General features: G+C 38.2%; 1 protein-coding gene across 1 annotated transcript in view; it reads right to left on the reverse strand.

Moving 5' to 3' along the window:
* Window positions 1-596: 596 nt before the first annotated feature.
* LOC127881843 (pleckstrin homology domain-containing family M member 2-like) overlaps window positions 597-23922 on the reverse strand; it is a 43885-nt gene continuing 20559 nt past the window's right edge. Inside the window, exons 7-18 of the mRNA XM_052429990.1 lie at window positions 22388-22572; window positions 19895-21312; window positions 17609-17789; window positions 17011-17083; window positions 16304-16459; window positions 16025-16113; window positions 14740-14872; window positions 13431-13597; window positions 12585-12816; window positions 7990-8163; window positions 7474-7587; window positions 597-4061 (exon numbers count right to left, since the gene is read on the reverse strand). Coding sequence (XP_052285950.1) covers window positions 3966-4061; window positions 7474-7587; window positions 7990-8163; window positions 12585-12816; window positions 13431-13597; window positions 14740-14872; window positions 16025-16113; window positions 16304-16459; window positions 17011-17083; window positions 17609-17789; window positions 19895-21312; window positions 22388-22572 — 3018 coding nt within the window. The 3' untranslated portion in view covers window positions 597-3965. The remainder of the gene's footprint in view (window positions 4062-7473; window positions 7588-7989; window positions 8164-12584; window positions 12817-13430; window positions 13598-14739; window positions 14873-16024; window positions 16114-16303; window positions 16460-17010; window positions 17084-17608; window positions 17790-19894; window positions 21313-22387; window positions 22573-23922) is intronic.

The following is a 23922-nucleotide window of genomic DNA, read 5'->3' on the forward strand; positions in this document are numbered from 1 at the left end:
GAGTTAAGACATATTTACGCAAGTCTTATAGCTGCTTATGATTCCATGTATATAGCTCCAGCAATCTATATATGAGCCGTACTCTGTTTGAAGGGGGTTAACGACACTTTCCGCTTTTATGATTTTCGTTTAAAGAGAGTCTCCTCTAAGAAAAAAAATCTAGTTTAGGCAGAAAGTGTCATCCCTAATTAGCACAGGCTAATCTGGGACGACACTTTACGCATATGCAATAAATCCCCTGTTCACAGAGCACGGCCCAATTAAGTATGTTCATGAGCCCTTTACACAGATACAGTCTTTTCTGACATATAATATCAAACTTCACCTGTCATTTTCAAACAGTAAAGCTGACAAGAATGTTAAGGTAAGACAAGAAAGTCACGAAGATTTTGGCAACATTTACAGTTCCATGTTTTTTCAGGGACTTGACTAAGCCTTGTGAAATCAGTGTTATGTTAATTTAAATTTATGTCTATTTTGACTACGTAACAAGACAGAAACATCAATATGAAATGAATATTTATTTTACAAGTGGTACCTTACAATAACAAGGTAATAGCTTCCACAATTTACCATAAAAACTAGAACAAGTAAAATCAAATTCATGTACTTTAGTTCAATATTTTTAGCAAGTTACGGCAACAACATTTATAACCAACACAATTACCTCCAACTTTTACGGCATTCTACACGCATTAAACAACCACAACATTCAAAAGTTAATTTGCAAAATGATTGTAGCGCGTCTTATCATAAAACAAGCGTCCCTAAATAGTGTACAAGTTATAATTTTCTGACACAAAACGACGATAAAGTCACATCACATAAATAGAACTGAGACATTTAGAAGAATTATCATGGTTTTGCGTAGATGCAGCCAATACATGTTCAAATATGTCATAAATATTTCATTGGTATATGATAACAAATGGTTGAGTAATCCCATGTACTGTTAGGGCTTGCTCTGTGAAAATGGGGTTAAATGCAGGTGGGCACAAGCTAATAAGGAACAACACTTTCAAACTAAAAAAAACTTGATTTTTGATAAGAAAAGACGTCCTTTAATAATAAAAAATAATATCAATGGAAAGTGTCGTCCCTGATTAGCCTGTGCAGACTACACAGGCTAATATGTGACAACACTTTCTGCCCATGCATTAAGCCTGGTTTTCCCAGAGGAAGGCTTTAATAAATACAAATCCTTGTACAAACAGGAAGGCTGACAAATCTGTGTATGTTCACTTGTACTTGTAAAGCATTACTCATGTTAAAGCACCAGGTAAGAAGGTTTCAGACTTAACAGATCAACACACATGATGGTTAAATACAATAAATTACCCAACACCCAGTTTGTGTCATCTTTTCATTGACATTAAATAATTTAACAACTTAACAATACATGAAAATTAACATGTGTCTTAAATGATTTTTTAAGCAAATTTAACTTTACCTTTACAGGAGCTGCATGAACGTTAAGAAGAACTAGGCAATTCTTTACTCAACTCAAGCAACACATTTCTTTGTCATAAATACAAACAATATTGCACAACCCTGTGTGTAAAATGTAAAATATCAATCTAATGCATGTTTCATATATAAAAACACTGTACACAGAGAGTTACCCAATCATTATTGACACAATGCTGAACAGGCAAGCCATAATTCTGAACAAGCATTAAAATGTACAAAATACAATGCAACATACTCAATAACAACTAAATAAGAAAATGCAAGGCAATGCAGTGCAAAGAAAATAATAAATAAACAGACTTGTTTGTAAACTGCCTATTGCCTATGGAAACTTTCATCAAACTAATAGTATGAAAAATCATCAGCGTTATACAGAAATTAAACACATGTATCATTAGTATTCATGTTAAAAGTCATGAAGATATGCTGTATGAAGATTCAATGTTCAAGTGTCCATAATTGTGAATATTAATTGATAAATGATAAAATCTTAATAAGCACAGTCATTTTTGTTCCACTTAAACAACCACATGTGCTTTTTGTTATATAAGGGCCCCAATTCACAAAGCCTCTTACTGATATTCTAAGGCAATTGATTAAATTCGTGACAGTCTTCAGGTCACTGGTTATTTCTTGCTTAGGTCGTTTTAGATGAACAAGTCTCCATAAAAAAAATATTGTTGAAAAGAATAAGTTTTTTTTAAAGCACTTTGTTTGCAGAAAACGTGACAAATCTAACTGAAATTTTGATATAAAATCTTCCCCTTTCTTTCCCTTAAGTACAACAGTTAAGATTTATCTAAGGTGCTTAATGAAAGCAGGCCCTGCAAATACTACCAATCTGCATACCTTAACAAAATGTCAATAAAATCTTATCGTCAGGTCATTTTATGACAAGATGCTGTAGTCCATCAAAAACATGCGTAACATGACACAAGGCTCAAACAGGGTCAACAGAAAAAAGCATCAGTGATAAGTTAACTTTTTCCTGTACACCATTATTTTCAAAGAATGCCTTCATGTTTTACACTTGAAACTATAATTACAACTCCCACCATTTCTTTGTAAAATACAGCATAAATAGATTGTCTTTCAAACTATCTTTACCATAGTTCTACAGAGGGAACATTTATACCTTAATGCATTGCTAGCATACAATTATCACAGACATGATGCCACACACCAGTCGGGCAGAATAAAATAACGACAAAACATTTCCCAAATAAGTTTCATTAACATTTGCAAGTGGACTGTTGTACACATGAATGAAACCATGCAATAGAAGCATGAACATAACAAGAAGGTGTGGACAGAGATGAAAGACAATAATGGTGGAAATTATGGCACAAATTTGTCTGCATAAACCTTCAATCTTGACAATATCGTTCTCAGCGTTCAGACAATAACCTTTGCCAAAGCTGAAATATGTAAAACCATGAAAACTCTGACCTTTCTATGGATAATCAGATGGGTGCAAATTCATTGTATATACTGGAACTGTTTGCCTTTAGCTCTTTGCATGCTGGGAAATTTGTCGTCTGTTTAAATGTCGTCAGCTGAATTTTTTAAATTAGCATTTTTGTTGATTTTTTTTTCAAAGAATACTATCAGAAAAGCAAACAGTTCGGATCCTGATGAGACGCCACGTTTTGTGGTGTCTCATCTGGATCCAAACTGTTTGCAAAGGCCTTCAAAATTCGGTTCCAGCACTGAATGAGTTAGAGTTGCAATTTTGCTAAAAAGTATTTATCGATTGTTTATGATTGCTTTAAAGTTGTTTTGATTATGGCGTTATGATGGCAACAACAAAGATAGGCCTTACTTTGTTATGCTAATACAGAGCTGTTTTACGTGTTGTTGTTACGTAAAAATAAACAATTCTTCATTCTATTTTTACTTTACTGACAGTTGCTTAAGAATGATCTTCCGGTTTTCCCTGGAAACATAATTTTAAAAGTATATACTTAATAAGACATAATAATATAGATAATGATAAATATAGCTTCAGTAACATTTACTAGAGAATGTTTTCAATACAGCAATGATTGAGACAATCGTAGTCTTGTCATGGTGATAATTGTTTAGGAGTGTAATATAAACCAGTGTTCAGGAAATGTTTGATTGCGCTATATGCTGACAGTTGAGAGATAGTGTTTGTGTTTCAGTAGCATTTCAGACCAGTTTGATATTGTCATTGTGGCATTTGTTTTCTATTTCAGATATTCTGAAAGTTTATTTATATTGAAATGATGGACATTGCTCAAAAATGATGTATTACCAACAATAACTAAGAACATACTTATTAACAAATAGAAACAGTTGCTAAGCAAAGGTGTAGCCATCATATCCTAGAAATCATTGCCTGAAGGATATTGCGGTCCCCAGATCATAACAACTGTTGCTAAGGGATGGCACGGCAACACTATTATAACAACAGTTGCTAAGCAATTGCGTGTCCACCAAATAAATGCTTCACAATGCCATGACAACAGTAGCTAAGAGACATAGCGGGATTGCTTCAGGTGGGCGGCCATGTCGGCACACTGCTTCTGCAGCTTGAAGTCGTCTATCATCAGCTCTGGTACATCCACCTGTCAATAAGCGATCATATGAGATGTGTTTTGGGGAAACTGGGCTTTTTGCATGTGCGTAAAGCGTCTTCCCAGATTAGCCTGTATAGTCTGCACTGGCTGATCAGGGATGATGACACTTTCCCCAATACTGGATTGAGATTTGCAAGAGACTTCCTTTTTTTTGCAGACTGCACAGGCTAATGTGTGAAGACCTTCAACACACATGCATTTAGCCCAGTTTTCTCAGAATGCGGCTCATACGATGAGTTGAACAAGACAATTTTATAAATCAGGATTTTTAACAATATCGTGCTAGGTCATTCGCAAAATAGAAAATAAAACATGTCAAACTGACACATGGAGTAAACATAAAATTTGACAAACAAGATAATGATAAATAAGTGCAGTCAATATAGAAAGCATAAAATGAAATTGAGATTCAAATAAATATGCATTTACTTATCAATCTTCCCCACCACATCTTAAGGTTGAGGGAACAAGGAAAGTAATGTAAATGTATCAGAATTAACAGTTCTTGCTCACACCTTAACATATATATCACCAGGTTGGAATCCAGGAGGGAAAAGCCATAAAGAAACTTGGTTGATCTTAGGTTTGAGCTTGAGAAATATGCTAGAAATACCGTTACATAAGACAATGTTGAGGCATTCAAATCTATACAAGGAATATTAACGAGGCGCCCTCTGGGTAAATGGGTCTACATGCATGTACATAAAGTGTTTTCCAGATTAGCCTGTGAAGTCCATAGAGGCTAATCAGGGAAAACACTTTCTGCTTTTATCGAAAATTTTGATTACAACATGTTTCTTCGAAACAAAAATCCAGACTGCACAGGCTCGTCAAGTGTCTGGGACAACAATTGATGCACAGGCTCGTCAAGTGTCTAGGACAACAATTGATGCACAGGCTCGTCAAGTGTCTGGGACAATAATTGATGCACAGGCTCGTCAAGTGTCTAGGACAACAATTGATGCACAGGCCCGTCAAGTGTCTGGGACAACAATTGATGCACAGGCCCGTCAAGTGTCTGGGACAATAATTGATGCACAGGCTCGTCAAGTGTCTGGGACAACAATTGATGCACAGGCTCGTCAAGTGTCTGGGACAACAATTGATGCACAGGCCCGTCAAGTGTCTGGGACAACAATTGATGCACAGGCCCGTCAAGTGTCTAGGACAATAATTGATGCACAGGCTCGTCAAGTGTCTGGGACAACAATTGATGCACAGGCTCGTCAAGTGTCTAGGACAATAATTGATGCACAGGCTCGTCAAGTGTCTAGGACAATAATTGATGCACAGGCTCGTCAAGTGTCTAGGACAATAATTGATGCACAGGCTCGTCAAGTGTCTAGGACAATAATTGATGCACAGGCTCGTCAAGTGTCTAGGACAATAATTGATGCACAGGCTCGTCAAGTGTCTGGGACAACAATTGATGCACAGGCCCGTCAAGTGTCTGGGACAACAATTGATGCACAGGCCCGTCAAGTGTCTGGGACAACAATTGATGCACAGGCTCGTCAAGTGTCTAGGACAATAATTGATGCACAGGCTCGTCAAGTGTCTGGGACAACAATTGATGCACAGGCTCGTCAAGTGTCTGGGACTACAATTGATGCACAGGCTCGTCAAGTGTCTGGGACAATAATTGATGCACAGGCTCGTCAAGTGTCTGGGATAATAATTGATGCACAGGCTCGTCAAGTGTCTGGGACAACAATTGATGCACAGGCTCGTCAAGTGTCTGGGACAACAATTGATGCACAGGCTTGTCAAGTGTCTGGGACAACAATTGATGCACAGGCTCGTCAAGTGTCTGGGACAACAATTGATGCACAGGCTCGTCAAGTGTCTGGGACAACAATTGATGCACAGGCCCGTCAAGTGTCTGGGACAACAATTGATGCACAGGCTCGTCAAGTGTCTGGGACAATAATTGATGCACAGGCCCGTCAAGTGTCTGGGACAACAATTGATGCACAGGCTCGTCAAGTGTCTGGGACAATAATTGATGCACAGGCTCGTCAAGTGTCTGGGACAACAATTGATGCACAGGCTCGTCAAGTGTCTGGGACAACAATTGATGCACAGGCTCGTCAAGTGTCTGGGACAATAATTGATGCACAGGCTCGTCAAGTGTCTGGGACAACAATTGATGCACAGGCTCGTCAAGTGTCTGGGACAACAATTGATGCACAGGCTTGTCAAGTGTCTGGGACAACAATTGATGCACAGGCTCGTCAAGTGTCTAGGACAACAATTGATGCACAGGCTCGTCAAGTGTCTAGGACAACAATTGATGCACATGCTCGTCAAGTGTCTGGGACAATAATTGATGCACAGGCTCGTCAAGTGTCTGGGACAACAATTGATGCACAGGCATGTCAAGTGTCTGGGACAACAATTGATGCACAGGCTCGTCAAGTGTCTGGGACAACAATTGATGCACAGGCTTGTCAAGTGTCTGGGACAACAATTGATGCACAGGCTCGTCAAGTGTCTAGGACAACAATTGATGCACAGGCCCGTCAAGTGTCTGGGACAACAATTGATGCACAGGCTTGTCAAGTGTCTGGGACAACAATTGATGCACAGGCCCGTCAAGTGTCTGGGACAACAATTGATGCACAGGCCCGTCAAGTGTCTGGGACAACAATTGATGCACAGGCTCGTCAAGTGTCTGGGACAACAATTGATGCACAGGCTCGTCAAGTGTCTGGGACAACAATTGATGCACAGGCTCGGCAAGTGTCTGGGACAACAATTGATGCACAGGCTCGTCAAGTGTCTAGGACAACAATTGATGCACAGGCCCGTCAAGTGTCTGGGACAACAATTGATGCACAGGCTCGTCAAGTGTCTGGGACAACAATTGATGCACAGGCTTGTCAAGTGTCTGGGACATCAATTGATGCACAGGCTCGTCAAGTGTCTGGGACAACAATTGATGCACAGGCTCGTCAAGTGTCTGGGACAACAATTGATGCACAGGCTCGTCAAGTGTCTGGGACAACAATTGATGCACAGGCTCGTCAAGTGTCTGGGACAACAATTGATGCACAGGCTCGTCAAGTGTCTGGGACAACAATTGATGCACAGGCTCGTCAAGTGTCTGGGACAACAATTGATGCACAGGCTTGTCAAGTGTCTGGGACATCAATTGATGCACAGGCTCGTCAAGTGTCTGGGACAACAGTTGATGCACAGGCTCGTCAAGTGTCTGGGACAACAATTGATGCACAGGCTCGTCAAGTGTCTGGGACAACAGTTGATGCACAGCCATTTCCCCAGAGAGTGGTTAACATTTTTCTCATGGTAAAACCAAATAGAAAAAGGATATGGTTACATAAGATAATGTAGACCCTGTCAAATCTCTACCAGACATGTACATTTTTCCCTTTCTCACCTGGAAGTGTGTGAACCAGCACATTGACAGGGCCGTCTTGAAGCGCGAGCTCTCGTGGGCGGTGTTGAAATACAGGGCCCAATGCTCCGGGCTTCCTCCCTCAGCCTCAAACACCTGAAAGTGAAAGACTCCACTGTTTCTGCGTTTTATACATCACCAAGTAGTGATAAACATGTACAGGTATAATCACTATTTAAAGGGACCTTATCATATTGGGAAGTCAATCAGTCCTTAGGTCAGCCCATCACATTCCTGTTTTTGTTTTAAAAAATGCTGCATGTTTGAAATCACAATGAGCTCTGGTAAAACAGGGCTTGATGCATGTGCGTAAGGTGTTGTCCCAGATTAGCCAGTGCAGTCTGCACAGGCTCATCACAAACAAACCTTTCAGTGTTAATAGTATAACAAATATCTAGTTTGAGCAGAAAGTTTCTTCCCTGATTAGCCTGTGTGGACTGCGCAGGCTAATCTGGGATGACAAATTAGGCATTGCCAATTATCACTGCTCACACTCACCAGTACAATATAGGACGTGTCCTTATTATCTGACAACATGGACGTGACGTCGTGAAGATTGGCACTGCCTAGCGTGCGCATGAAGTTCGTCTCAAGGTCTTCGTGACACATCAACAGCTGGAACTTGGAGATAACTGCGCAGCATGGAACACAGGAAGTCTTTGTGGAGCTCATCTGTAGAAGTTTAAACTTATTAATTAAAGCTTGATTGCATTTAAAGCCTTCGACTTATTGAAACACTCTTGCGTCCGTTTCCTGGGTAGAACCAGTACCTTATTTACTGACACTTTAAATGTTCAGACACCCTCTTTTTTAGCCAAATATTTATTTTTCCGACTCTTATATTTTGGACAATATTTTACAGTGATATTTTACCAGATTTTGGACCTGGAGTCGCTTATCTTGTGAAACTTCAATCATGGATTTTTACAACTGGACTAGATCATAAAATCTGGCAGATGCATGCCTGACGGAAATAGACCATAACATTTGTGCAATTGGGTAAATAACCATTTATTCCGGTAGAAAACAATTGATTCACTCAACAGCATTTTTGAAATGATAACATCCTATTAAGGAAGCAGTATATTTAATGTTTAACTGTTTTGTTCAGTATCATTTCAGGCAAGAGTTAGCAAAGCTGTAAAGTTGTATTTATTTTAAAGTAGAAAAAGAAGAGTAAATCACAATAAAACTACTGTGCATTGATTCATTGCTTTTATTTATGTATAATTAAAATTTTCAGACACTTAATTTTTGTCTTTAAATTTTTGGACACCTGTAATTTTTAAATATTTTCCATATCTAAATTTTCGTACATGAATTTTTATTACAACTTTTGTCCGAAAACTTAGAAGTAATTTGTGCCACTGATCTAAGTGGTATAAAAGTAATTTGTGCCACCGATCTTATGGGTATAGAAGAAGTTTGTGCCAATGATCTAAGTGGTATTGAAGTAATTTGTGCCCATACCTATGCCAGTAACAGACAATTGCCTTATTTAAGTCATTGGAGGCGGAAAATTGCAGTAGAAGTAGTTTCATGAACAATCAAAACACAAGTTATGAAGTTGAGTTGGAAATCAAATCCGTGATCCTCCAATGTGTTGTCAAGCACATAGTTGCGATAATCACTGCTAATGACCCTCTGGGTTGCTTAGATGAGCTGTATGTAAATGCTGATAAAAGCTCAAAGCATTCAAGAAGAACTAGTCAAATAACTCTAATAACTGATCCAGCTGGTCCAAAAACACACCCACTTTGAAGCATTTGGAAGCCTTGATGCACTTAAAACACACCCACTTTGAAGCATTTAGAAACCTTGAGGCACTTAAAACACACCAACTTTGAAGCATTTGGAAACCTTGAGAAACTTAAAACAAACCCACTATGAAGCATTTGGAAACCTTGAGGCACATAACACACCCACTTTGAATCATTTGGAAACCTTGAGGCACTTAAAACACACTCACTTTAAATCATTTGGATACCTTGAGGTACTTAAAGCACTTTCACTTTGAATCATTTGGATACCTTGAGGCACTTAAAACACACCCACTTTGAAGCATTTGCAAACCTTGAGGCACTTAAAAGTTAAAACACTCTCACTTTGAAGCATTTGGTAACCTTAAGGTACTTAAACACACCACTTTAGAGCATTTGGAAACCTTGAGGCAATTAAAACACACCCACTTTGAAGCATTTGGAAACCTTGAGGCACTTAAAACACACTCACTTTGAAGCATTTGGAAACCTTGAGGTACTTAAACACACCCACTTTGAAGCATTTGGAAACCTTGAGGTACTTAAAACACACCCACTTTGAAGCATTTGGAAACCTTGAGGTACTTAAAACACTCTCACTTCGAAGCATTTGGAAACCTTGAGGCACTTAAAACACACTCACTTTGAAGCATTTGGAAACCTTGAGGTACTTAAAACACTCTCACTTTGAAGCATTTGGAAACCTTGAGGCACTTAAAACGCTCCAACTTTGAAGCATTTGGAAACCTTCATGCGCTTAAAACACACCCACTTTGAAGCATTTGGAAACCTTGAGGTACTTAAAACACTCTCACTTTGAAGCATTTGGAAACCTTGAGGTACTTAAAACACTCTCACTTTGAAGCATTTGGAAACCTTGAGGTACTTAAAACACTCTCACTTTGAAGCATTTGGAAACCTTGAGGCACTTAAAACACACTCACTTTGAAGCATTTGGAAACCTTGAGGCACTTAAAACACACTCACTTTGAAGCATTTGGAAACCTTGATGCACTTAAAACACACCCACGTTGAAGCATTTGGAAACCTTGAGGCACTTAAAACACTCCGACTTTGAAGCATTTGGAAACCTTGATGCACTTAAAACACACCCACTTCGAAGCATTTGGAAACCTTGAGGTACTTAAAACACACCAACTTTGAAGCATTTGGAAACCTTGAGGTACTTAAAACACTCTCACTTTGAAGCATTTGGAAACCTTGAGGCACTTAAAACACACTCACTTTGAAGCATTTGGAAACCTTGAGGTACTTAAAACACTCTCACTTTGAAGCATTTAGAAAACCTTGAGGCACTTAAAACACACCCACTTTGAAGCATTTGGAAACCTTGAAGCACTTTAAACACATTCACTTTGAAGCATTTGGAAACCTTGAGGCACATTTTTTAATAAAATGCATTTGAGCCTGGCTCTGGAAAAAGATAAATTAATGTTGTGCAAAACGAGTCGTCCAAGATTGGACTATGCAGTTGGCATAGGCTAATCACTAATCAGGGACAAAACTTTACGCTTTTAGTTATTTGTTTTCGTTTTAAGGAAGTTTCTTCGTAGCAAAGATCCAGATTGTCATCCCTGATTAGCTGTGCTGACAGCACAGGCTAATCTGGGACAAAAATGTACATATGCATTATAACCCATTTCCTCAGATCGCAGCTCATTTCTTTATAACAATATCACAAATATGACAACACCCCATAATCTGAAATCCACTCACCGTAAAGCCTTTAGTCACATTAAGGCACTTTTGTTAAAAAACTTCCATTTCTTTATAACAAATATCTCAAATGTGACAACACCCCATAATCTGACATCCACTTAGAGAGAAGACCTTGTATTTTGTTCAAAACCCATTCAAACATGTACATATTATAAATGTTTTATGTAATTCTATGTATAACAAGACTATTGCCAAGCAATAAAAGTCCCCTACCGGTATATTGCTGTGACCAGGTCGACTTTCTCCCAATTTGTATAGTGGTTTATAACCCTTGCCTATTATTTTAACATGACAATTTTATAAGTGGGTTCACATGATCAAATCGAAGGGAAAAGCTGGCAGACATTTGTTTGTTCTCTTAAAAAAACGAGTTCAAGTTCAATCTAGTGCACCAGTAGCTTGAAAGAAGAGAGACTGAAATGACAGAGACAGGGACTAAATTCCATAAATTGATCCTGATTCACTCTGGTGATTCACTACTATTTCGTCTCGTTGTATTTCATTTATATGAACTGACTAAAATTCCAACCTTATTAAAAGAAGTATACTGCCTTAATTATGAAGTTGTTTTGTTTATTGGGTTACAACACACCCGTAACCATGAGGGTTACATTGCCATCTGTCCATGTTTCAAGTTTCATGAAAAAATATGAAGAACTTTCAAAGTTATCGCAGGATCCACCATTTTCAGCAATATTTTTAGTCTATTTGTTGCCATAGCAAACAGTATTCTTGAAATAGGAACACAGTGAAATGACGGGCATAATCCCCATATTGCCATCTGTCCATGTTTCAAGTTTCATGAAAAAATATGAAGAACATTTTAAGTTATCTAGAAAAGTGTGACAGACTGACAGACACAAAGAGCGCAAACCATAAGTCCCTCTACGGTTTCATCGGTAGGGGACTAAGAATGTTTATTGTTTGAAATAAATGTATTTCAACCAAATCAACTCACCATCAAGCTCTCTGACACTGTCTGATCCGCTAACCTTCAAGTCCTTTGACACTGCCTTATTGACTCACCTTTAAGCCCTCTGACACTGCCTAATCCACTCACACTCAAGCTTTCTTACACTGCCTAATCCACTCACCTTCAAGCTTTCTGACACTGCCTAATCTACTCACCTTCAAGCTTTCTTACAACTCACCTTCAAGCCCTCAGACACTGCCTAATCCACTCTCGTTCAAGCCCTCTGACGCTGCCTATTCTACTCACCTTCAAGCTCTCTGACACTGCCTAATCTACTCACCTTCAAGCTTTCTGACACTGCCTAATCCACTCTCGTTAAAGCCCTCTGACACTGCCTAATCAACTCACCTTCAAGCCCTCTGACACTGCCTAATCCACTCTTGTTCAAGCCCTCTGACACTGCCTAATCTACTCACCTTCAAGCTCTCTGACACTGTCTAATTCACTCACCTTTATGCTCTCTGACACTGTCTAATCCACTCACATTCAAGCCCTCTGACACTGTCTAATTCACTCACCTTCATGCCCTCTGACACTGCCTTATCCACTCATCTTAAAGCCCTCTAACACTGCCTAATCCACTCACCTTGAAGCCCTCTGACACTACCTAATCCACTCACCTTCAAGCCCTCTGACACTGCCTGACACAGACACTGCAGCCAGTTGTTTGCCTCCAGCTCAGTTTCTACGGCGATGTACCAGTAGGCCCCATTCTGGAGAATGATGCGCACAGCATGGTTGCGGTCACTGTTGAAGTCGCGCTTGCAGCCTACACACTGGCCGCCACCCAAGCTGAGGAAGTGCGCAGGCTTGTTGTCGTCCTTTTGGTTGTACAGACACAGCATGCCATCCCTGGGGTGGGGGAATAATGGATATAACTTTAACCATTTACCACTCAGATACGGACTTTCACGAGTTTTTAGTTCCTTAGAAAACCAAATAACATTAAATACCTGCGTTACTAGATTATAGTTTTGAAGGCTTCATTTCCAATCATGATTTTTTGTGTGGTAAAAGCATTATTGCTTGTACTCATCATCTAAGCATTTATTTAAGTAACGTTTTTCATCTCTTTTATATTTCTCACCTATTTCCTTTTTTTTACGAAGATTAAGTTTACTTTTTTGAAGCTACAATATTTAGTTGAATTTTAAAATTGTTATAGCTTTGATGAGACAAGACATGACTGTTTTCATGTTCTATACAACTTCTTCTTGGTCTCATATTTTTAGACAAAGAGGGTACAATATCTGCCCATTAAAAAAAAGGAAACAATAATATTCATACAAAGTCTTGGTAATGATAATATGTTATACCCGTTAAATGAAGGTCCTTTTTACCTTGAAGGAAGTGTGGTAAAGAATATTAGAAACACAATGCAGACTGAAATTACTTCTAAAATATAACCTCCATAGTAGGGATGTCAACAGATGACATTATTTGTCCCAAGGGTTAACATTGCTTACTTGAGTACGGCATGTCCCGAGCGCCAGGTCTGTGTGCGCAGGATGTTGACTGTCTCCTGAGACTTGTAGAACAACATTCCCTCCCGGTCCCACTCACAGGAGCCTTTGTCACACTTCGGGTCCTCCCAGTGAACGAGAGAGTAGCACACGACCTCACTGTCAACCATCTAAAAGAGGGTCATGTAATGCATGAGATAGGTTGTAAACAATGTTGTTTGTTCTTGTTTATTTAAATATGTGATGCGTAGTCTAAAGAATATTGATTGGACCTCAATAGGGAAGCTATTCTAGCTTTAAGAAACAAGTTTAGTGTCTCCTTGCCTTGCTATTTCAATTAATAGTTCCTCAAGTTGCTCGAGTCATTCTTCCACCAAACTAAGCATCAAAGGGAAAGACTCATGTAAGTGAGTAGCGGGTGTTAACATGAATGCATGCAATAATTGAGCCTGGATCTGGAAAAATTGGGCTTAATTTATGTGCACAAAGTGTTGCAACAGATTAGCCTGCGCAGTCTGCACAGGCTTATCAGGAACAACACTTTCTGACTAAACTGGATTTTTGTTATGCAGAGACTTTCTATAAATGAAATCATTTCATAAAAGCGGACTCTTTATGCACATCCATTCAGCCCACTTGTCCAAGAGGCTCAATTGATTCAGAGCCAACATGACTACGAGTGGTTAGCACAACAAGCAAGCAACGTATCTAACACTTCTGTTATCAAGAATCACATAGTAGCTCTGGACTCTGACAGCAATACTATTATGTACATGCAAGCAGATCATGAAACTGATCATAGGTAAATACAAGTACCAGTAAATCTTTTGTCTTATGCTTGGAATTTCAACTAGCCCCACATATAGTATTGTAGAACCCACCTCCCAAAAAAACTGACTTAATTAATTTCTTATCATGGCATTCATATATTTATAATTTTTGTTGTAAAACTTGCAAGATGCATTTATAGTCAGGCTCAAACAAGTATACAAATATCCCCTATCATTTCTTTTAAACCGTTGAAAAAATACAAATGAGCCTCGTTCTGAGAAAACTGGGCTTAATGCATGTGCGTAAAGTGTCATCCCAATTTAGCCTGTGCAGTCCGCACAGGCTAATCAGGGACAACACTTTCCGCTTTTAAGGTATTTTTAGTTTCAAGGAAGTCCCTCCTGACCGAAAATCAAGTTTAGCCGGAAAGTGTCTTCCCTGATTAGCCTGTGCGGACTGCACAGGCTTATCTGGGATGACACTTTACGCACATGCATTAAGCCCAGTTTTTTCAGAATGCGGCTCAAATAAAATCTCTCACCTCACACTTGCACTCTGCTGCTATGTACTTCTGCAACGCTATCTTCTGTATCGTGTTGCCCGTGTCCACAACCAGACGGCCAGGCTTCATTTCAGATTTCTCCATGCTGGATGCCAGGCAGTCCACTAGTGCTCTGAGAGTGGGAACAAACAAATGCAGCAAGTTGTTTACAAATGCTTTATCATACATAAAAAAAGCTTGCAAAATTGAGCCTTGTTCATGAAAAAATGGGCTTACTGCATGCGCGTAAAGTGTCATAACCAATTAGCTTTTGCAGTCTGCACAGGCTAATCAGAAAGCACACATTCCACCTAAATTGTTTTTTATTAAGAAGAGACTTCTTTTAATAAAAAAACTATGAGAGCGGAAATTTCCATCAACATTTAGCCTGTAGAGACTGAACAGGCTAATCTGGGACTACACGTAAGGAACATGCATTAAGCCAAGTTTTCTCAGAACACGGCTCAAATGTTTTAACTTTTTAACAACCAAAGAGAGACTTCCTTATTGATCTTTTGGGCCTCCTTGGGTCATGCTAGATTACTTTAGTTATACACAAAGAATAAAACACTAAAACTAAATATTGTCTACTTAAAGCTACACTGGTAAAATTACGATGCAATTGTATTGAATTGCGATAGAAGATGTACTGCGATTTAAGTTACGGCATGTCAGAGTTTTCATTAACTGATATGTATTCACATTCAACGAGATGTTATCAAAGTTGAAGCTACCTTTAGACTAGAAGTAAAATCTTGAAGGTGCTTTTAATAATAATTTATAGCAAAACAAAAACATGTTCTTCATAGAAACTGACAGATAAAATTCAATTACATTTCCAAGTGTAAGTATTTTTTTTATAGAAAATAACAAACCAGTATAAAATAATTTGAAGAAAATGGTACCCAAAGTCATGTCCTAGTTTTCCCTTACATTGCCGAAGTCATTAACCAACTTACACTTTTCCTTGGTTAAATTACTAAGTGCACAAAAGCAAGTAATTGACAACTGCCCTATTCAGAACCCAGGTCGAGGGAGGATGGTTGAATAAAGGATTTCATTGCCACCCAATAGGTCCACCAAGAATGGATTTTTGTTCAGAAAATACTACCTTTGAACAAAAAATACTATACAATTGGAAAGTGTTGTCCCTAGTTAGAGTGTGCGGACAGCACAGGCTAATCTGGGACGACACTTTTCCACATATGCATTAGACCCTGTTTTTCCAGAGCGGAGCTCATTAAATATGATTTAACTGTTATAACTGCATGTAAGCAGCACATACATTGTGGTTCTCTCCTCCCCAATAGTCAGCCAGTGTTTCGTACGCTTGTTCTTGCAGGCGATGTTGAGTATCTGGTTCTGGCACCCAATCTGAAACCAACCCACATGTAAGAAACAGTCTCAACGGCAACTGTAAGCAAGACAGCCCAGAGCTGATGAAATGTCATTTCAGTTACTTTATACTGCAACACATAGTGCGTACTAAGGGAAAAACTATTGTATCTCAAATACAAATGTTTAGCAGATACAGTATTTTGCAGTACATGGCATGTTCACTCACCGACACAAAGTCAATGTCTGAGAATGTTATGGCTGCGGTCTTTGAGAACTTCTTCTTGCCCTGTTGTCGCTCCAGCAGGTACAAGGACCTGCTGGTAACCAGTGCATAGACAGGCCTAACCTTGCCCTCCGTGTGACCTTGACAACACGTGAACATCTGAAATATACCACCAAATATTAAGTAAACATATGAAATACAGAATCTGAAATATTTCAAATTATCTAATATAAACATGTGAACTATGGATTGGACTCCAACATAGTTATGAGAGAGCATAGACTGGTTACAACTTGCCCTTTGCAACAAATAACATTTTAAAACAAATTTTCAATATATGAAGTAAAAATATGAAAAACGCTCAAAATCTACACAAAAATGGAATGAACACTTGCAATCTGAAACAAAAAAGTTGTGAAATATGACATTATCAGTTGATCTGTAAAATTAACAGCTGAAATACGAAACAACTTTAGGAACATACAAAAAATAATAACAATTGTGTTTCTTATGTAATTACTTAGCAAAGATATCTGAGTGAAATTTTTGTTTAGATGAGACTTCCTTCATAATAACAAATAAAAATAAAAGGGGATAGTGTAATCCCTGCAAAGTCTGTGAAGATTTCACAGGCTAATCTGGGACGACACTTTAGGCACATGCATTAAGCCCTGTTTTCCCAGTGCCAGGCTCATTGTTAATTCCATTACCTTGACAATGGTCTCCTCTTCCTCGCTGTCCACTATGTCTAACATCAGGTACAGCATGGTGTTGTTATCTAACCTACAACATGTGAGTCACAGAGCTCTAAGTGTCTATTTGATTACAGCTGTAAGAGTCTATTTAATTGAGAGATGCTGTTGGATTTATAATCACAACTTATCATAGACTGGACTGGTACTAATTTGTATCAATAAGTCGCAACAAAGACCTGACTTGATCTCGATTCAAATACTGTCATAAGTCAAAATTTAAATAACTGGGCTAAACTCAATCCTATTAACAAGTCTGAAAATCTAAAACACTCAAATTCTCCAGCTGACAGACTGCTTTTCATTTCTATTCATAAGTCACAACAAATAGATCCTTGCACAGGCTTATCAGGGAAGAAACTTTCCGCTTTTATGGTATATTTGGTTTAATAGAAGTCTCATCGTAGCAAAGCCGAAAGTGTCATCCCTCATTAGCCTGTACATAGAGCAAATCACAACTAATTAAAACACAGTATCCATGCTCCACATTTCCAGCCAACAGACTGGTTTCATTCCCATTCATAATACACAACTAATTAAAAGACCGTATGCATACTCCACTTCGCCTGGCGACAGACTGGTACTCCTTGGTCGTGTGAGACTGGTGACCTTGACCTTGCCCTCCTCCTCTATATCCCCGTCCTCTTCCTCGAAGGTCAGGTGGGTGTACTGGTTCAACTTCCTCTTTTCAATCAGCTCTTCCACCTTTGCTTGCAGTACTTGCTGCTGTCCGGAGGCTGAATAAACAAGACTATTGTCAAGCAATATGGTCCCCTACCGGTGAAACTCCACTATTGTCAGAATTTTTTTAAATATTTGTTGCCATAGCAAACAGAATTTTCGACGTAAGACAAAATGAAATGATGTGCATAATCTCCATATTGCCATCTATCCATGTTTCAAGTTTCATGAACAAATATTAAGAACTTAAAAAGTTATCGCAGGATCCAGAAAAGTGTGACAGACTGACTGACTGACATACTGACGGACACACAGAGCACAAAACCATAAGTCCCCTCCGGTTTCACCGGTAGGGGACAATAACAGTAGCTTACTTGTATGATACTTTCATGAGACTAGATCATATATGTTATATTTAATCACCTTTTCTTCACCATTTTGATAATGGGGCCCAGCCCTTTGGATTGGAAAAAATTGGTAGTTTTGACCACCATTGGGAAATTAGTGTTGTTTTGTTTTTTGCTACTTATAACAAGTCACTGTGACCTTGACCTTTGACCTAGTGACCTGAAAATCACTAGGGGTCATCTGCCAGTCATGATCAATGTACCTATGAAGTTTCATGATCCTAGGCGTAAGTATTGTTGAGTTATCATCCGGAAACCATTTTACTATTTCGGGTCACCATGACCTTGACCTTTGAACTAGTGACCTGAAAATCGATAGGGGTCATCTGCCAGTCATGATCAATGTACCTATGAAGTTTCATGAACCTAGGCATAAGCGTTCTTGAGTTATCATCTGGAAACCATCTGGTGGGGACGGAGACACCACGACACTAGTACATAATATAATCTGCAAATGTGGTCCTTAACTGCATCCAAGAACAAGTCACTGTGACCTTGACCTTTGACCTAGAGACCTGAAAATCAATAGGGGTCATCAGCCAGTCATGATCAATGTAACCATGAAGTTTCGTGATCCTAGGCATAAGCGTTCTTGAGTTATCATCCGGAAACCATCTGGTGGGGACGGAGACCCCACGACAGCAGTACATAATATAATCTGCAAATGTCGTCCTAAACTGAATCCAAGAACGAGTTATCATCCGGAAACCATCTGGTAGACTGACATACGGACAGACCGACATGTGCAAAACAATATACCCCTTATTCTTCGAAGAGGGGTATAATAAATGACAAACCTTATCAACTATAAATATCTTACTGCAACTAACATTGGTATATAAAAGGGGTCAGCTTTGTTTGTACCGATAGATTAGATGTGTTTTTACAAAATTCATGGGGATCAAGATCAAAACTATTGAGTTCATTTATTATTTCATAACACACACAGCTGCAAATGTGTACAGTGCCCTAAAATGATGAGCCATAATACACTTTAAAAGTCTCATGGAAGTATCATGAAAGTAAGCTGCTGTTTTTTTTAGCCTTGTGCTGGGAAAACTGGGATTCATGCATGTGCCTTAAGTGTTGTCCAACACTTTCCAATTTTACGTTATTATGTTGTTTGAAGTAAGTCTCTTATTAACAAAATTGCAGTTAAAGTGTAAAGTGTCGTCCCAGATTAGTGTTTGCTAGGTATTGTTCAGAAATGAATGATCTACAGACTGAGCCATCTATCCAACAACAGACAGGTGCAAAGCAATATATACCTGCATCTATAATTGAATTATGAATCTGCCAGTATAAAGTGTGGAACAAAAACATATGCTGAAATTTTGCTTAACTGCAGTGGGTGTTTCAACTAAGATGCTTCTTGCTTGCTCAATGCTACTTCTGGTAATGAAAAGAAAACATTAAAGTTTTTATTTTTACATCTTGGTTACCACAGGCCTTTTTTTCGCTTATATTAAAGCCATTATTTTGTCGTACTGCCTTAAGCCAAAAAGTTTGTTTTCCCCACAACTGATGGTTTTCTTTTCAGATGTTTTAAAATAAAGCTGTTTTTTCTGTTTTGTGTAGCTTTATCATTACAATAATTCAATAGTTATTTATCAAGACATTATAATTTTTCCCGATCTAAAAATAAATTGACCCTAAAATTAGCAATTTAACTGGTATCGTGTTTTCACAAAACAGTAAGGACAGGCCTTGGACCATTACCTCTTACCCACTAACACACAGTTTAAAATACAAACCTTCAAGATCTGTGCTAGAAGACTGGGATGCTTGACTGCTTCTGTCCTCTTCTGACATTGCATATGGAGACTGGGATGGTTTGAATCCTCCGCTCCCATTGGATGATACAGCACTAGCTGGCCTGTTACCTGATTTCTGATTGGTCACTTTCAAAGTGATGTCTGCCAAATCAGAAATGGATTGGTATGACATCACAGACTTACTCCTGTTCTGATTGGCTGATAGAGGATCAGGCGTTTTCCTATTGACTGGATTTGAATCTAAAGGATGCAATGAGGCCACACCTCTACTGGAAGATCGATCCTTCCCAGTATTCAACACAGACGGTGTACTATGACTACTAAAAATTTCAAATTTTATCACAGGGGAATTTGACACAGATTTTCCATTAATTAACTGATTACTTGCATTATTTCCAGCCATTTTGCTGCCTGCAACAGTTAAGTCATCCTCCTCACTTTCATTTTCATCGGATCCAATTACAGAACTGTATATACTGGGCCCAACTGGTTTCTCTTTCAAAACATCACCATTTGGCACTTTCTGATCACTTAGATCATCGCAGGTCCCCCCCTCATACACTCCCTTATAATCTCTAAACTCTTCTGTTGAATACTGAAACAAATCAGAATCTTTCCTTTCTATTTCGCTAATATTGCTTTTCTCTGAATTTTCTTTATGCTCCATTTCTTCACCGCTATCGATAATATTTTGCACCTTTGACTTGATCTGATCAGTAAAACTCTTACTGACAGTTTGTTCATCTCGATTAAACTTCTCCTTCTCCATAGTTTTATCACTTTTCACACTTTCACTTCGTTTTCGTCCAGAATGGTCCATTTCATGATGAATCCCTAACGAGGAACTAGATCGACTTCTGTTGCCACCCTGACTACTAATTTCTAAACCGTGACTTAGACTCTGCTGTCCAAAGCTGCTATGATCTCTAATGTTATTATGCATATTACTACTACTAGTAGTTGTAATCTTTGGAGCCTCTAAACTATGTAACATTGACGCGTTTTTATCCTTTTTCGAGTCATCACTGCTACCGCCCAGAGTAAACTGACCATTTGCATGGGGTTGATGACTACTGGAGAGTTCGCTACCATCTCCAGGAAGCCTCTCACCTATCCGTTCACAATTTTTATCATCAGATTCCAAATCTTTAACATTATTTTCGTCATTGTTGTTCTGATTGTTCATTATTGCACTCGCAAGTTTGAAGTCGTCTATTGGAGGGATCTCTATAACCGGCCCGTGAATGGCACTTGCGGGTACCTCCCCCTCTGCGATATCAATTTCTGAGAATCCAGACACTGAGTTGAATGTTTTTTTCCTCTTGCGTTTGTGAGCTTTGCCTTTTTTGCTCAAGTGGATCACCTCTAAAGAATCTTCTTCTCTGTCTAGGTCTTGACTAAAATGAAAATATTGAAAAAAGAAAATACAATACATACCTTCTATTCATTAAAAAGACCTGTCCGATGGATTTTTTTACAAATGATTCCAGTAAATTTTCATTGATATCAGCATAAAGAAAACTGCAAAAACTTATTGAAAATCTGTTTCATGAACTTCAAAAAACAGGAAACCAATGTGAACAGTGAAAATTACTACTTCTACTTCATGTAAATTGTTAAAAGACTGCCACTATCCAGCATTCAGAAATTAGAGTTATCAAACTGTAAAACTGAATAGTTTTTTAAATCCAGTCAAATATGTCAAGCAAATGTATATGTTGTGCAATAATGACTTAAATCCCAAATACCCTAAAGTAATAAAAATTCTTGGCATGAACTTTTTTTTTCAAAACATGACTTTTTTGTGAATTTTTGATGTTGAAGAAATGGAGCAATTTGCATCTATCATTTTCAATTAAGTTTGTGTTAAATTCGTAGATCTGTCAATACAAAAAATCTACCAAAATTTATGTCCGACTTATTTATTATTTAACAGTAGTCTAGTAAAAAATCAACAATTTTGATAACGGGAAGATTAAACCTTTAATATTCAAAAGCAAAGGCAAGCACTTAACCCTTTTCCACTCAGAAGCAAAGTGAAAATAACTATATGCATACATCATAAAACCAGAACAGCCTGTGAGTAACTCACAGTCTGTTCTAGTTTTGTGCTCTTTGCTGCTCATCAGTATCTTACGGTTTTTAATGACGCCTTTAGAATTAAAATGTTTTTAGAAAGGTCTTTAATTAAATTTGATTTTCTATTTGACTACAAACATATAACAAGAGCACCGCATAACGGGTGCCACGCTCGGCTGCGAAAGCTTGTCAGAATTTTTTTTGACCTAGTGACCCAAAAATGGGTGTGGCGTGTAGAACTCATCAAGGTGCATTTACATATGAAGTTTCAAAGTTGTAGGTGGAAGGACTTTGATTTTAGAGCCAATGTTAATAACCTTTACAAACCTTGACACAGAAAACCTCTCCGAAAACAGCCGAGCTAAAAATGTGAATGTTAAAGGTTCTACACACCTAGTACGTGAGTTATTCATGGAGTCAATGGGTGTTATGCTACGCTGTCGGTAGTTCCAGTCTGAATGAATCCCACTGTCGAGTGATGGTGACACGCGTTGACTGTTACTCAGGTCATCGCTGCTTTGACTGGTTGAATCTTTGTCTGGTTTGTAATATGAAGAGCTGCCAGTTTCGAACACAGTCTGCAGAGGAAAAATTGTCGTGGGAAGTTAAATTTTCTAACAATACAAAAAAAATAATTATATTTATAAAACTCCAAAAAATATAATAACATTTTTAAAACTACAAAAATGTTGATTACAATTCTAAAACTACAAATTTGCTGGTAAAGCATAAAGCACAAGAGAAAAGATTTTCTTTATGTACAAGGAATGAATAAAGATCATTTATTTATTTATGTTTTAATATGTATTATAATTTTTGTCTTTCATGATGCTACCATGGAACAAAACACAGTCAAAGTAGGCCACTCTAACAATCCATGCTACAAATGTGTGTGTCCCAAAAAGAACAAACAGAACTACTATGTCTAAACCGACAACAAAAGTGTAAAGGCTAATAACTTTATCACAACACCATCATATATACTACAAGATCAAAATAATAAGTAAAACAAGTATAACTTGAACTTGTGACAGTAGTGATTAATGTTCCCTTAAAGGGGGTAATCACACAAAAGTCAAGGTGGCAACGCCCATGTCGGGACAGGCATTTTTCGCCCTGTTATACCCTTTATTGCTTTTATTAATTTTTAAATGCTGCTCACTTTACAGCAATATCACCAAGAAAATTACTAGCAATTAACTCGTATTAATATTTGCTCCATCTCGACTTTATTCGCTAGAAAATATTTGAGTGGGATGACAGGTCAACTAAGAAAATTTGTTGCAAGTAAAGTCGAGATATAAAGCGAATTTTAATACGAAATATAGGCTTATCACTTTCTCACCGATATGGCTGGAAAGTGAGCATCATTTAAAATGTAAACAAAAGAAATAAAAGGTATAAAACAGCAAAAAACTACCTGTCTTGTCATGGACGTCGCCATCTTGACTATCACATAATAATCTCTTCTGTCCCTGACACGGCATGAAGTCATATATCGCAAGTTGCAACAATTACAATTGGACTCTGGGGCGTGGCCAGTCGTAATCTCAGGCGCATTTTTTAAACAAAGTTTATAGAGTACCCGAATACAATCTTACATACCATATATTAAAACTCTGGGCATTATGTTTCAGAGGAACTAATTTTTAAGTTACTTTTCTGTGTAAGTAACTACTAATAATTGACACACTAGCCGTTTCCGCTTATGACCCTTAGGTCAGGACTAAGAAATATAACACATTTGGGTGCAATATTTTCAGAGATGTTCATTTTTGCTAATTCATTCTTCTGTAACAATAACAATGTTACAGAAATTATCGGTTGAAAAAGGGGCATAACTTGGGAAAACAGAATAGCCCCTTTACTTTGGGATGTGTGTGTGGGGGTACAACAAACTGATAAAATATCTCAATACACATTTAATT

This window comes from Dreissena polymorpha, chromosome 5 (assembly GCF_020536995.1).
Source record: "Dreissena polymorpha isolate Duluth1 chromosome 5, UMN_Dpol_1.0, whole genome shotgun sequence".
Taxonomy (NCBI): Eukaryota; Metazoa; Mollusca; class Bivalvia; order Myida; family Dreissenidae; genus Dreissena; species Dreissena polymorpha.